Source organism: Chiloscyllium plagiosum, chromosome 22 (genome assembly GCF_004010195.1).
Source record: "Chiloscyllium plagiosum isolate BGI_BamShark_2017 chromosome 22, ASM401019v2, whole genome shotgun sequence".
In the NCBI taxonomy this organism is placed as follows: domain Eukaryota; kingdom Metazoa; phylum Chordata; class Chondrichthyes; order Orectolobiformes; family Hemiscylliidae; genus Chiloscyllium; species Chiloscyllium plagiosum.
The window spans coordinates 36,462,850-36,478,264 of record NC_057731.1 but is presented as its reverse complement, the minus strand read 5'-3'; the positions used below and the strand labels follow the sequence as shown (position 1 = coordinate 36,478,264).

Sequence of the window (15,415 nt, the reverse complement as noted above, 5' to 3'; positions counted from 1 at the left end):
TTTTACTTGCTGTAGCTCTTCCTCAATCAGCAAGCAGAAAACATGTTACCTCGACTAGATTCCCCATCCTGTATTTCTGTTCCACTGTGTACATGGTAAAAGCACCTGGAAATGAGGCTTAGTTCTCTATCTGAAATGTTTGCAGCTCTACACTTTTGGCAGATGGCAGCAAGTGTGGCATCTTTGTAAGGAGGCTATGGCTGCCTTACTGCATGAACTGACTATATGTAAATACACCCTTTAGTTATGCTTCACAAATTATCCCTGGGCAGTGGTTTTGGAATTTTAGGCTGCTCCTTAATTTGCTGGTTGGCTTCTCTGAATTTTCTGTTGATTTTTTAAAAATTTGTTGGCTGGGGTGGAATTTATTGCCAATCCACAATTACCTTTGAACTAATTAGTTTGCTGGGTTATTTCAGAGGACAGGGTAAGAGACTACCAAACCATTGCTGTGGGTGTGGAGTCACATGTAAGCCAGGCCAGGTAAGGCTGTCAGATTTCCTTCCTGGAAGACTTTTTTGTGATCCAGATAGTTTTTTGACATTCAACATACGGTCACCATTTGGCCAGGTTTCAGTTTCAGATTTTCTTCTTATTGAATCCAAATTTCACCATCTGCTTTGGTAAGATTTGAGCTCATGTCCACAGAACATTAGTCTGGGACTTTGGATTATTAGTCTAGTGGCATTATCACTATGTAGCTGTCTCCCTTTGCATTAGAGTTGCTGTTTGCAACAGTGTGGCTTCAGGTTGGGACTTCTAACCAGTCTCTTACACAGTCAGCACTTGAATGCATTTTCTCAGGCTGAGGGTCAGATTATTCATGACCAGCTATTCTCCATTTGCTAAGAGTGAACTTGCCAGTGCCACTGAGGAATGGTATGTCACAGTATCTCAGGTGTTGATAAGTCAGAAAGCAAAAGGGAAATTGAAGACTTTTAGCTCAACTTAATTTCAGATATTAAATACTTTGTATGTACAACTTGTGCACCTCTCGCACTTTTGCTGTAAAGCATTATATTGCAGAATATTTCAATGTTTTGTCACACAGTGTTAAAGTGTTAACCTTCAGAAAACCAATTCTTTTCTTCTTTCTATTTCCTCTTTGTTTGCAGCCTACACGATCTTCTTCTGAAAGTATTTCCTCCAGACCTGGTTCTAGCATACCCAGCTCACCTGGCCACACAATTTATGTGAGTAGCTAGTAAAAACATTTATTTTCTTTCGAATTCAGAATGACTACATAAAGAGAATGTAATATGGATGATACAAAAACAGAAGGTGCTGGAGAAACACAGCAGGTCTGACAGTATCTGTAGAGAGTAAACAGAGCTAATGTTTCAAGCCTCAGTGATGCAGAAAATCCTGTGCTCCAGAATCCACTCTCTCAAGGGACCTCTGGCTCAACATATCCAAAGTACTTTGGGTAGAGAATTGGCCTGCTTAGCTTTTGTGGCAATGCAGCCAGGTCATTGGCCAAAATTGTGACATTGACTTCCATGCCTATGTGGTCCAATGACCTTTGCCCCAAAGGTCTCCTTCCCAACTGAGGAAGAGAATCGCAACTGTCCTGTACTATCACCTCAATCATTCATCGTGGAAACTGATGCTTGTTCTGTTGCCCCTTGTGCGGGTAGCTCCTCCATCCAAGGCTCCAAACAGTCCTTCCAGGTGAGACAGAGGACACCTGCCTCTCTTCCAACATAATTTACTGCATCAGGTGTTCCCAGTGTAGTCTTCTGTACATCAGGGAGACCGAATGTAAACTTAGGGAATTAGCATCCAAGCCGGGTTTGCAGGGGCCGACCGGACGTCCCAGTCACCGCCCATTTCAATTCCCACAACCACTGTCTTTTCGACATGACCATCCTTGGTCCCCTCCATTGCCAAAACAAATCACAGCTCCTATTGGAGGAATAACACCTTCTCTTCCACCAAAGGACTCAACACTGATTTCTCCAATTTCAAATAGTCTCCTTCCCCATTCCCGACTACCTTCCCAGCCCCTCACCCTACTTTCCACTGCTCTCTGCCACCAACCGGATTAATTCCTCCCATTGACCAACCAGATCATACCCTCTACCTACCTTACCTATCCCCACTTCACCACTCTATCCCACCACCCCCTTTATCTGCAGCTCCCCCTATACCCTGTCCTGAAGCAGGGTTTCACCCGAAACATCGTCTTCTGCACCTCCTGATGCTGCCTGGCTTGCTGTGTTCCTCCTGCCTGTCTTCAGTGCCAGGGAGCCGAGTTTGATTCCACCCTCAGGTGTTTGTGTGGTGTTTGCACATTCTCTCCGTGTCTGCGTGGGTTTCTTCCAGGCGCTCCAGTTTCATCCCACAGTCCAAAAATGTGCAGGTTAGGTGGATTGGCCAAACTAAATTGCCCATAGTGTGTAGGAATATGCAGGCCAGGTGGACCATCCATGGGAAATGTTGGTTTACACGGATAGCACAGTGAGGTGGCTCTGGGTGGGATGCTCTTCAGAGAGTCAGAGTGATCCTGATGGGCTGAATGACCTGCTTCCACCCTGTAGAGATTCTGTGATTCTATGATTGTGCTAAGTTAAAAATCACACAACACCAGGTTATAGTCCAACAGGTTTAATTGGAAGCACACTAGCTTTCGGAGCTATAAATTCTGTGTTACGATCGAGCCCTCCACAATCACCTGATGAAGGAGCGTCGCTCCGAAAGCTTCCAATTAAACCTGTTGGACTATAACCTGATGTTGTGTGATTTTTAACTTTGTACACCCCAGTCCAACACCGGCATCTCCGAATTATGATTGTGCTGGTTGGCAAGCTTCGCCCTGGTGTCCAGCTCTTGCACAACTGCTGCAGCCAGACTGCACCTTGTCTATAAGAGGTCCAATTTTACTTCATGAGCTGCGGGTTTGCATTAACTGTTGCTTTCACATGCATGCACCAAGGGCACAGCTCATTGACTGCATTCTCTGCATGAGGCTGCACAACAAATCTGACATGTCACATCAAGTTTGCCTGCTGTTTGCCTCCTATTGACAAGCTGTGGAGTCACTATGCTGCACCAATTTACTGTGCATAAGAACTTATAACTCTTGAATATCCCAAACTGTAATTTCTAGGATGTTATATTCTCTCTGTGCATTTCTTCTAGTCACAAGACTTTATGATGTCATGTATTTTGTGAAAATACATTGTTGTTTGCCAGATAATTTGCACAATGGGACCATGACCAGAAACTCTGTTTTAATATTGACTGAGAGATAAATAATGATCAGGAAAACAAAGATCTATCCCCTGCTCTGCTCTGAAATAGTGCCACGAGATCTTTTGCATCTCCCCGCGCAGGCAGATGGGGCCTCTATTTAATGCCTCACTGAAACGACAGCACCTCTGAAGTGCAGCATTCCCTCTGTACAGTTTTTGAAAGTTTACATAGACTTTTGTGCTCAAGCCTCAGAGTAAGACTTGACCTGGAACCTTGTGAGTCAAAGGTGAGACTTCAACCACCTGACTCAAAGCTGATGTGGAAAAAAAATTAAAGGTTCAAGTTGATTTCCCAGACAGCAAATGAAACATCAGTTTCACACCGTGGATCCAGTAATGATCTGCAATTGTCTCATTAGAATATTTGATCCTTCAGTGTTGTTTCTGTCTTTATTAGGAGGAATATTATAGCAAAATGTTGCAAATTTGGCATCTTCTCATGAGGCTCTTCTTTCCCTGAAGGCAAGCTGCCAGTAAGTGGAAAATGAAACAAAACTTGGCAGATGTGTGGGAAAATAGCAGTCCTTTTAGCTGTTGAAACTCACTTTTATCCAACTTCCCAGCAATGGACTCAAATGGGCCTGAAACCCTCAGGGTGGTCTTCTTAGGCAGAGGTTGGCCATCTCTGCAGATGTTTGAGGTGGAGTAGAGAAAGCTTCATCTTGCATTGACCTTATGCTACACTGATCTGTGACAGTTTAATGATGATACCACCAAGTAAGATGCACCCAAAAAACATAATGCAAAAGCATACAGACTATTCCATTTCAAACCATGATGCCTGTTATAAACTTGTTAGATATGAGACGATGGTTATTGATTAACTTCATCTGACTTTGAGTGAAGTGACCAAATATCTAACTGCTTAAGTGATGCTGAATATCTCCTGTTATTTTTCCAGGCAAAAGTGGACAATGAGATTCTTGACTACAAGGACCTGGCTGCAATCCCCAAAGTCAAGGCCATTTATGACATTGAACGGCCTGACTTGATCACTTATGAACCATATTTTGGTGCCACTTTTGAGGATAGACATGAACGTCATAGTATGGGAGAGGTATAGTACAACAATAACGCTCTTAATATATCAGTTTGAAAACCCGGTCTCACTCATTGCCCTGACATTTTGAGTCAGTTTCAATTCAGATGTAGATGATGGATGAGACGTCCTCTCCACCTGTCTTTTGACATGCATTTCTGTGATTGCAGCCCATTTTACTACAGGAGGTAAATAGTGAATACTAATTGTACTGTTCCTAGGCAGCTTGCCATGTTGAAGGGTAGGAAGGTACACACAGAAGTCAGACACAGCCTGCACTGTGCTTATAGCAGCCTCATTAACTGGGTGGGCTGAGAGGTCGACAGAGTTGATTGAAGTACTTAGAAAATGTGAAGAATGCACACAAAGAATCAATAGTTGAACTTAAGGGAGCCATTAACGTTTAAGAGTCTTGAAAATAATGAAACCATTGCCAGACCTTCCAGTTTAACTCGGCTACAACCAATGACTATTTTCTATCACGCTGTACATTCCTGTTTCCTGTCCTAAACTACGATGTTTGTGACCAGGTTGAACAGCCATGGGAAGTTAGGTGATAAGTGGATGATTTTACTGACATCCAATTTTTATACCATCACTACCATGTACACATGAGGTAATAGGCTGTAAGACGATGATTATCAGCCCCTTTCTAACTAGCAAGGTGTTTGTAAAGAAAATTTTAAAGCCAACTGATAAATTTTCACTGACTCCCAAATCGGAAGAAAGCAGTTTAAAATAAATGTTATTAAAGATGTGCCAATGAAAGGGGCCTCTGTGTCTTAAAGCTCTGCACTTGAAATCATAGATCTCTAAAGGGATGAGTAGTGTAGGTTAACACTCAATACCGAATGTTAAAAATTAATTCTTTGTTGACAGTCTCAATACGCAAGGAGTGACAACGGCTCGCTTGTTCAAAGTGAAATTGTAAGTTGGTGATTAATGACCATTTTGCACAAGAATGCTTGTGCAATAAAACTTGATTAACCTTCTTTGATTTCTGAGCCTAATAGGTATGGTCAATAGAAATCTGCAGAAAATTGGGTTAACACTCAATAATGTTTTGTTAACCACATAAGATTTAGACCATAACTAACCAATACTTGACAACTGGTGGGAGATAACTGACTACTTGAAATTATTGGGGAATTGCCAATTTCTGTGAGGTTCATAGAAGAACTGAAGCATTTTTCTGCTGACCCTGCCAACTAGACTAACTACTACCTCGTTAAAATAATGGCCTGATTTTTGAGAGAACATAGAAATTTACTTATTGAAATAATAACATCCAGTGAGCTTTCCCTATTGTCAAAAATCATCTTAATTTTACAGTGATATTTCAATTAAAGAAATGTTTTACAAGTTCCATCCTGGATAATTTTTTATACAATTTATATAATTTCTGAAGTTGCTTAACCCTCCAAGCTATGGCTTGTACTGTACATCTGCCACTGCAACTTCCCAAAGGAGCAGTCAGACCAATGATAGCTAAGGTGTAACACATACTTTGCCACACCCATTGTATCACTCCACAATCAGTTTCAAAATCAGCCTCTGGGATTTGAAAATATCTAAAACATTTTCATTTTAAAAACCCAATAGCTATATGACCTGGGTTGTCACACTGCAAGCTCTAAAAATCAAGCCCAAAGTGACTTGTTATTGAATCTGTGGGGCTCTGGATCTTTAAATATTCTGAATGATTGCTGATAATAATCACTATTTGTTAACTTCATGGCCAATATTTGTCAAGAAAGGTGAAAAATCAAGAATTGAAAATGATTGCTATCTGCGCACCACCACAAGCAGGATTGTGGATCAATGTTACATAGCAATGATTTAAATAAAGTCTGGATCAAACTGCAGTGAATCAGGAAGGCCAACCCCGATGTTCTTGTAACATTAGCCACAATTAGGTTGGTTGGGCCATCTAACATGGACTCACCAGTTTCCAAAAAATAAGGAAGACTGGCAGGTGCCAAAATAGGAAGCCCTTTTAAGGAACAAAGAACAAGCTATCGAACATGTTAAAAAGCCAATCAACAGTGATTTGTCAATGTTCATTCCATTTTTCACAAGGGAGAAAAACACAAGGCCGGAGGAGGCAAAGGGCAGATGGAAAGTCTGACAAGAGGGACTACTGCTGCAAATAGCAGTAGAGTCTCCTCCTGTGGTCCCCAGCATTACAGATCCCAGTCTTCAGCCAATTTGATTTATTCCACGTGATATCAAGAAATGGTTGGACCCATTGGATACTGGAAAGGCTATGGGCCTTGACAACATTTAGGCAATAGTAATGTCTTCTTGTGTAAATGAACCTGCTGCTCTCCTAGCCAAGCTGTTGCAATACAGTTACAACACTGGCATCTACACACCAGGTATGTCCTGTACACAGAAGTAGGACAAATCCAACCAGGTCAATTACTGCCCCCTTAGTCTACTGTTGATCATCTGTAAAGTGATGGAAGTTGCCATCAACAGTGCTAGCAAGCAGCACTTGCTCAGCAATAACCTACTCACTGACACTCAGTTTGGGTTTCACCAGGGTCACTCAGCCCCTGACCTCATGACAGCCTTGGTTCAAATGTGGATAGGAAAGCTGAACTCCAGAGCTGAGAAGATATTGACAGCCCTTGGCATCCAGACTGATCATTCCTTCAAGGTCTTGGTCTGTACCCCTGCAGGTCTTGAAAGTTCAAGCACAGATTTTTTTTAGTTCACTCTGGCACTCGGGCATCTCTGGCTATGCCAGCATTCATTGTCCATCCCTAATTACCCAGAGGGAAATTAAGAGTCAACCATATTGCTGTGGATCTGGAGTCACAGGTAGGCCAGACCAAGTAAGGATGGCAGATTTCCTTCCATGAATGATATTAGGGAACCAAATAGAACATAGAATGTTACAGTGCAGTACAGGCCCTTTGACCCTTGATGTTGCACCAACCTGTGAAACCAATCTGAAGCCCATCTAACCTATACTTTTCTATTATCATCCATATGTTCATCCAATGACCATTTAAATGCCCTTAAAGTTGGTGAGTCAACTACTGTTGCAGGCAGGGCTTTCTAGGCCCTTGCAACTCTCTGCGTACTCTGTCCTTTCCTACATCTATCATCTTTCAATTTAAAGCTACATCCCCTCTTGACAGCCACCACCATCCGAGGAAAAAGGCTCTCACTGTCCACTCTATCTAATGATTTGGAGATGCCGGTGTTGGACTGGGGTGTACAAAGTTAAAAATCACACAACACCAGGTTATAGTCCAACAGGTTTAATTGGAAGCACACTAGCTTTCGGAGCGACCCTCCTTCATCAGGTGATAGTGGAGGGCTCGATCGTAACACAGAATTTATAGCAAAAATTTGCAGTGTGATGTAACTGAAATTATACATTGAAAAATTGATTGTCTGTTAAGCCTTTCATCTGTTAGAATACAGTGATAGTTTCACTTCTTTCATGTGTAAATCACAAAACCTTTTTTTAAAGTGCTCAAAACCTGCATACATTCATGTAGAACTCTGAGCTCAAAAACTGCATGAATTTATGTAAAGCTCTGTTATCTCACTTTTTAGCTTAGAATCAACCTAAACATCAGGTCATAGACAGAGAACACAGGGGGCTAACACCTTCAACATATTGTCTAGCTATCACCATTGTTAACAGCTAACTCGAGAATGCAACTTTAAAAAAAAGGTTTTGCAGACAATCAATTTTTCAATGTTTAATTTCAGTTACATCACACTGCAAATTTTTGCTATAAATTCTGTGTTACGATCGAGCCCTCCACTATCACCTGATGAAGGAGCATCGCTCCGAAAGCTAGTGTGCTTCCAATTAAACCTGTTGGACTATAATCTGGTGTTGTGATTTCTAACTTTGTACACTCTATCTAATCCTCTGATCATCTTGCATGTCTCTATCAAGTCACCTCTTCTGTCTAATGATTTGGAGATGCCGGTGTTGGACTGGGGTGTACAAAGTTAAAAATCACACAACACCAGGTTATAGTCCAACAGGTGTAATTGGAAGCACACCTTCCAACAAAAACAGCCTCATGTCCCTCAGCCTTTCCTCATAAGACCTTCCCTCCATACCTGGCAACATCCTGGTAAATCTCCTCTGAACCCTTTCCAATGCTTCCACATCTTTCATACAATGCAACAGCCAGAACTGTCTGCAGTATTCCAAGCCATGACCTCATGGCTCTGAAACCCAATCCCTCTATCAATAAAAACTAACACACTGTACCCCTTCTTAACAACCCTATCAACCTGGTGGCAACTTTCAGTGATCTATGCATATGGACACCAAGATCTCTCTGCTCATCCGCACTACCAAGAATTATAACCATTCGCTAGTATTCTTTATTTCTGTTACTCCTTCCAAAGTGAATCACCTTACACTTTTCAGCATTAAGCTCCATTTGCCAACTCTCAGTCCAACTCTGCAGCTTATCGATGTCCCTCTGTAACCTGCAACATCCTTCTGCACTGTCCACAACTCCACTGACCTTCATGTCATCTGCAAATTTACATCCTCTACGCCCTCATCCAGGTCATTTATAAAAATGACAAATAATAGTGGTCCCAAAACGGATCCTTGTGGTATACCAGTAGTAACTGAACTCCAGGATGAATATTTCCCATCAACCACCACCCTCTATCTTCTTACAACTAGCCAATTTCTGATCCAAACCATTAAATCACCCTCAAACCATGCCTCCATATTTTCTGCAATAGCCTACAAAGGGGAACCTTATCAAATGCTTTGCTGAAATCCATATTCACCACATCAACCGCTTTACCCTCCTGTTTGGTCACCTTCTCAAAGAACTCAATAAGGTTTGTAAGGCACGACCTATCCTTCACAAAACCATGTTGACTACTCCTAATCAGCTTATTCCTTTCTAGATGATTCTAAATCCTATCTCTTATAACCTTTACCAAAGCTTTACCCACGACCGAAGTAAGGCTGACAGACCTATAATTTCCAGGGTTGTCTGTACTCCCCTTCTTGAACAAGGGGACTACATTTGCTATTCTCCAGTCTTCTGACACTATTCCTGTAGGTAATGACGACAAAAAGATCAAAGCCAAAGGCTCTGCAATCTCTTCCCTATCTTCCCAGAGAATCTTCAGATAATTCCCATCTGGCCCCATTACCTATTTTCACACTTTCCAGAATTGCTAACACCTCCTCCCTCTGAACCAGTCCAGTCTAATAACCTGTATCGCAGTATTCTCCTTGACAACATTGTCTTTTTCCTGTGTAAATACTCTTGGAAAATACTCATTTAGTGCCTCCCCTATCTCCTCAGACAACTTCCCACTACTGTCCTTAACCTTCCTCTAGTCTGAAAATCGATAATGGTTTCATGGGCATCACAAGACTCCTAATTCCAGATTTTTTTAGTGAATTCAAATTCAACCATCTGCCATGGTGGGATTTGAACCCAGGTCCCTAGAACATTAGCTGAGTTTCTGGAATAATAGGCTAGTGATAATACCACTTGCCCATTGCCTTCCCATGTATTGTAAGATCCAAACATTTAGATATGTGATGAAAGTTATTGCATCCACTTCTCTTTCAAGTAGTGAATTCAAGATCCCAGCACACCTAGATAAACAAAATTTCCTTAACCTCCCTTTAAGTTTTCTTCTAATCACGTTAAATCTCCATCCCATCATATTGACCTCGCTGCTCAGGGAAGTAGGTCTGCCTTATCCATTCTGTTTAGGTCCACATCATTGTATATACCTAGGGATATTACAGGGGTAGCTCCTCCCTTTAGCATTTCTGAATTTCACTTACTAAATAAATTTTACCTCACAGTTTTTAAGCATTGCCACAGCCCTTGGTGAAATATTGTTTGTTCCGCTGAGCTGCTACTATTATGATCTGCCATCTTCTGTCCTGAACTTTGGCTGTCACTCCCTAGTACCAACACTAAAGGAACTGGAAACGCTAATTTCCTGCCAGTCTTCATAATATGTTAGATATGCCAAAATCCATTTGCTGTCAATATGTGGCATAATCTGATTTTTTTTGATGTGACATTTATTGCTGCATCTTCAGTCCAATCACAGGGTTATAGAGTCAATATTTGTGGCAGTGATGTAAAAGAAATGAGACATTACCATTGACTCGAGAAGTATCTTGCCCTGGCAGCTGCTGCTGACACCACTATTCACTATTGTATCTGATTTTGGATAGGCTTAGTGCATTATTTGATGCCAGTGATGCGATTTTCCACTTTATGCTTATTACGCACTTTTCTCAGCCATCAGAGAGAATCTGGAGTCATGAACCAAAGGCTGCTTCACCAAACAGCTAGACTGTAGTTACATTTTAGGTAATTGATTTTTAAAAAGCCAGGAAGAAGATAAGGAGACTCTTAGTGAAATCAGCAAGTTGTCCTGATTTGGGATTGTTATGCTCCCAGCTGATGGTAATACTAGACAGATCAATTTATACAGTGACACCTGGCTTGATAGGCCATAAGTTTTAATTTTGCAATTTGATTCCTGAAGCAGTTGGTTATATTCCCACAAGGCTGCCAATGTACTTTTAATAAAGAGATATAAATTTAATACACCAAAGAAAAGAAACAAAACAATGTAACTTGGGAAGAGCTTATCATAAACTACAACAAGACAAATTCAGTCCTTTTCCCAGCAGTATGTTTTATAGACAGCGAAGCATCATGTCTATCCTCACTTTAAAATGTCATACTCCACTGAAAAAATCCTTAATGCTTTCTTTCGGCGGCTTCCTGTACATTAACCAGATATGATTCTCTCCATCTCTCCCTGAGACATATGGACACAGGTTAATTCACTAAATTTTCCCTGACTTTGACTACTATGAGGTTGCTATATAGTCCATCTGCTGAATGGATCTTTTATTCTGAACTAAATCTGTTTCTTGAGTCTGACCCCACTTTCTGAAGGTCCTAAAGCTTACATAAGTAAATACTTCAGGAATTATCTCACCCATTGGTTTGCTCGTCATTTAGGTCAAATCGTGTGCTTTCTTAAGACTGACTTGGCACAGTGCTGAAAAAATGACTTCCTGACCCTTCTTAAAAAAAGAAACTCCCAATCACAGCACTAAAACCAAAAATCCAGTTTTCTGGATTTGCTTTTGATTCCTATTTCTAAAACAATAAATATGTTATGAACCTACAACACAAGAAGTTTTGCTTAAAAGGGTGATGGAAGTGAAATCAATAATAATTTTCAAGGATGAAGTAGATATACAGTAGACATAAAAAGAAAAATAAACATACAGAGCCATGGCCATGTGGACTCCTTTTATGCGATGTGATGATTCTGTGTGATGTTGGTACTGGGGATGTCCAAACTACCTCTAACATTTCATGGAAACTCTTCAAGTAGAAGCAGTTGTATCATATTCACCTAAAATTGCATTCTATTTTTAAAGAATGGTCAAAAACATTTCTCCTGATCTGTTAGTTTATCTGCATTAGGTATATCTTCACAATTTATACCAATAACAAAAGTCAACAAGTGCAATTGTCTCCTAAAACTGAGAGGCTGTTTCCACAATCTCATTTTATATGAATATGCCACTAGTATTTAAAATGGAGAGGTGCTGATAGCCCAGGATTCTATTAAACATAGACTCCATATAACTTTACTCCAGTAGTAACAAAAACAGTGATGGATTTCCACTGCAACTGCCAGGCTTATTGCTGATATCACATTAAACACATCATGTTTTTCCCCAAAAGCTTATTACGCAAAATATACAGCAGGCATATATACAGCAGAGAAGATCAAAATTTATCAGAATACGAGAAGGCAAAATGCAGGAAAAGACCTTTCATAAGCAGTCAATATATCAGTATGTAGCTCCATGAGTGCTACATGATCTCTGTGCTTTTCCAGAGTGATCATTCTCCACATGAAAATTGTAATAAGGAGCACTGGCAAAGTAGTCAAGTGTAGAGGCCATTGTAGCTCAGCTTAGGTTCTGTTGTTCAAGATCAAATGCTGAGCTGCACCAAGATTTATTAGATGGTGAGCATGATTGAGAAATTTGGCTGATTTATATTTTCCCTGTTGTAAGCCAAGAGTGCTGAGGCCACTTGTAGCACTCTGCTGCCAATGTGAGGACAGCTGGCTTAGCACAGATTGGAACGAGTGAACGTCCCTATTTTATATACTCAGTACAGTATATACTGAGCTATCAGGGTGGATGCAAACAACACACGAAAACTGAACAAACAATTAGATTTGAAATGCATATTCCAAAAGGAGTTTTGAAGTGGGAGCAATATAGTTCTCTTAACAGAAGGAAAATGTTGGCTTTTCGTTGTTACTGCATGCCAAAACCACCTCTTGCATTTCTCCACTATTAGTTTCCTTTTCTATCTCTATTATTAATTCACTTTTGTGGAGAGGTTGAAGAAGGAGATAAAAGATCATTTTGTGTTGAAATTCCTGAAGATAATTGAGAATTCATGTTTACTTTGAAATGGTAATCATGCTGTTTTGAGTACATTTAATTCACATGTTCAATTGCCCTCAAATGCAGCACTGATTCGAGAACAATGATCATTTGGGAGTACTAATCGAGTTCAACATTTATTTTTGTAGATATTTTCTGATCAATCTGTTCTGAGATGTTATTACACTCCTCTAGAGTAGGTAGGCTTTCTGTGGTTATAAAAAAAGTAATGATAAATTAACAATGTTCCTGACAACCACTTTGCATCTTTTAACTAATGAGAGAGAATGTAGGTGTTGGATAATTATTTAATTGAATGAATACAAAACACTCCTGAAAATATTCCCCCACCCACTCAGAGTTCCATTTATGTTTATATTAAAACATGATTACAAACATACATTTTATTATTCTATGCAATATGGGAAATTTTCTGCCAATTTACATCTCTCTCCAATTTGCCTGCTTTGGTGCCATCAATGAACAGGATACGTTTGCAATTTGGAATAGCTCTATTCATTTTCATGTGAATTATAACCTCAAGGTCACTATGTAGCTGATCCAAATCAAGAAAAAGGCACATTAGTAGTTGAATACACTGCATGCTTCCAGTAATGTTTTGACAGGATCACCTTTACTAAATTGTGTTACCCAAATATCAGAATCAAATGAGGAGGCGATCACAATGTGTACAGTACATAGTTGAAACTCTGTTTGCATATGCACAATATTTTATTATGGTTGTTAAATAGCTGCTTACCCTAGCTCATGCTTTGTTGATGTACTTTCACTACCAAAATTGTTAATTTGCATCTGTATTGTTATTGCATAAATGTCAACTTTTTTTATCGTAATGTAATTTTTATTTTACCATAAAGCATTTGTTTCTAAATATATATCCTAAAACAATTTGAGAATTTTTTGATGAGTCATTTTCTGAGACACCATCAGTTTCTGTATGATGTTACCAGGAAAATGGTTTTACATGTTTGTTTCTTTTCTAATATCTCACAGTCGCCAAGGACACTTTCCCCTACACCTTCCACTGAGGTCAGTAAATCCCTTCATGTTTAGTTCTCAGCCTTATCTTTTTCACAGTATTCATTTGCTTTGTGCAATAATGTGACTTCAGTGGTTAGAATTGTGACATTTAGTCAAAAGGTTCTTACTGAATACTGAAACAAACACTTTGCAAACAATAACATTTGTCGCCAGATTTACGCTCCCCCACTTTCAATCTTTTGGTCAAGTTGGAGAAAAATTGTCAATATTGGAATTACACAAATAGAATATGAAGAAGAAAAGACAAGATAATAATTTAGGTTAATGTTGAATTATAATGGGGGTTATCACTCAATGTTTTCACTTGCCTTTGGTTTTTGTTGTAATTGACATTTTAGCATTATTTTATAATTTCTGTATGTAACACTGTAAATGCTATAAACAAGTTAACTGTTAGTGACTGCTGTGAATGTTTTTGGGTTGATGGGATAGATCTTTACTACCGAACATAGCTAAGTAAGGCAAATATAGATAAAAGGGACGAGTCCATTACAGAAATGTCCATTAACAACAAAATGCCCATTAATTGGAATACTTTATATTCAAAATGCCGCTGTGCACTTTCATGTTGTTTCTACAGTACTTGTGTCTTGTATTTCCACTAATGTAAAAATATTATAAATTAGAGGTAACAATGGTAGTGTCATGACCTTAGTTCTGGTCTCTAATAGTAATATTGCTCAGTCAGTAACCAATGAGAATGAAGGTTCTTAGCCTGTATTGTCCTGAAGAATAATATTTGTAAAACAAATAGACATTACCCTTCTTTGATTCACAAATCCTGGAAGTTTCGGACACTTAAAATGAACACAGTACTGTGCATGTAGTGATACACAATCCATGGCATTTTGTAACAGACTCTGTCAATATAAATTCTGATTTAAATCTCCCTCTTTTGCTCCCCCCACCTGCTATGATATGCAACAGTCTATTGCTGTTATATATACTGGTTATATATAACTGTATAACCAGTTATGAGAGAGAGAAACACTGTCACCAGTTTTCCTATCCCGTCTTCAACAGTCTGAATGCAACCTATCCAAAATTAAGGGCTCACTGAATGGACACTGGCCTATGACTGCCATTGGCTGTTTCACAGACTTCCATTGTTGTTTCACAGACTTCCATTGTTGTTATTTGGTTGCATGTCTAACGTGTGCTTAGTCTCACTCCAGAATGCCAGGTCTGTGAAATCCAAAGCAGGTATCCCAGAAAATGCATTACTTTTGTATCTTCAATCAGACAGGCCAAACCACCACTTACATACACCAGATAATCAAGCTTAATTCAAACTCAATCAAAGATAAGCACAGATTATTCAATCAGATACTTGGCCCAAACAGTGAAGAGCATTACCCGATGTACACTCACAATTAATCAAATTGACCTCTACTCTCAAGGAAACCTTCTGTGTTGTTTCACTGTCTCATAAGTGTGCATTGCATTTGTCTTTCTGCACAGCTGTTATGTCTGAGAAATATGCCAAGGCTTCAAAAAATGGAAAACACAAGAAGGCTAGCAGCTTTTTTTATACCTTCATCTCTGTCATTTGAAATTCTCTTCCAAAACCATTGCACCTCATTGTTG

At 39.7% G+C, this 15,415-nt stretch overlaps 1 protein-coding gene across 6 annotated transcripts in view; it reads left to right on the top strand.

Moving 5' to 3' along the window:
- LOC122561213 (actin-binding LIM protein 1-like) overlaps positions 1–14,008 on the top strand; it is a 377,099-nt gene extending 363,091 nt beyond the window's left edge. For 3 of the 6 annotated variants that reach the window (XM_043712802.1, XM_043712800.1, XM_043712805.1), the window contains exons 9-12: positions 1,116–1,193; positions 4,156–4,311; positions 5,173–5,220; positions 13,781–14,004. In XM_043712802.1, the coding sequence (XP_043568737.1) occupies positions 1,116–1,193; positions 4,156–4,311; positions 5,173–5,220; positions 13,781–13,840 (342 nt within the window). In that variant the 3' untranslated portion in view covers positions 13,841–14,004. Of the gene's footprint in view, positions 1–1,115; positions 1,194–4,155; positions 4,312–5,172; positions 5,221–13,780 lie in introns of all 6 variants that reach the window. The other 3 variants (XM_043712806.1, XM_043712801.1, XM_043712803.1) reach the window with 3 other exon arrangements.
- The last annotated feature ends 1,407 nt before the right edge of the window (positions 14,009–15,415 follow it).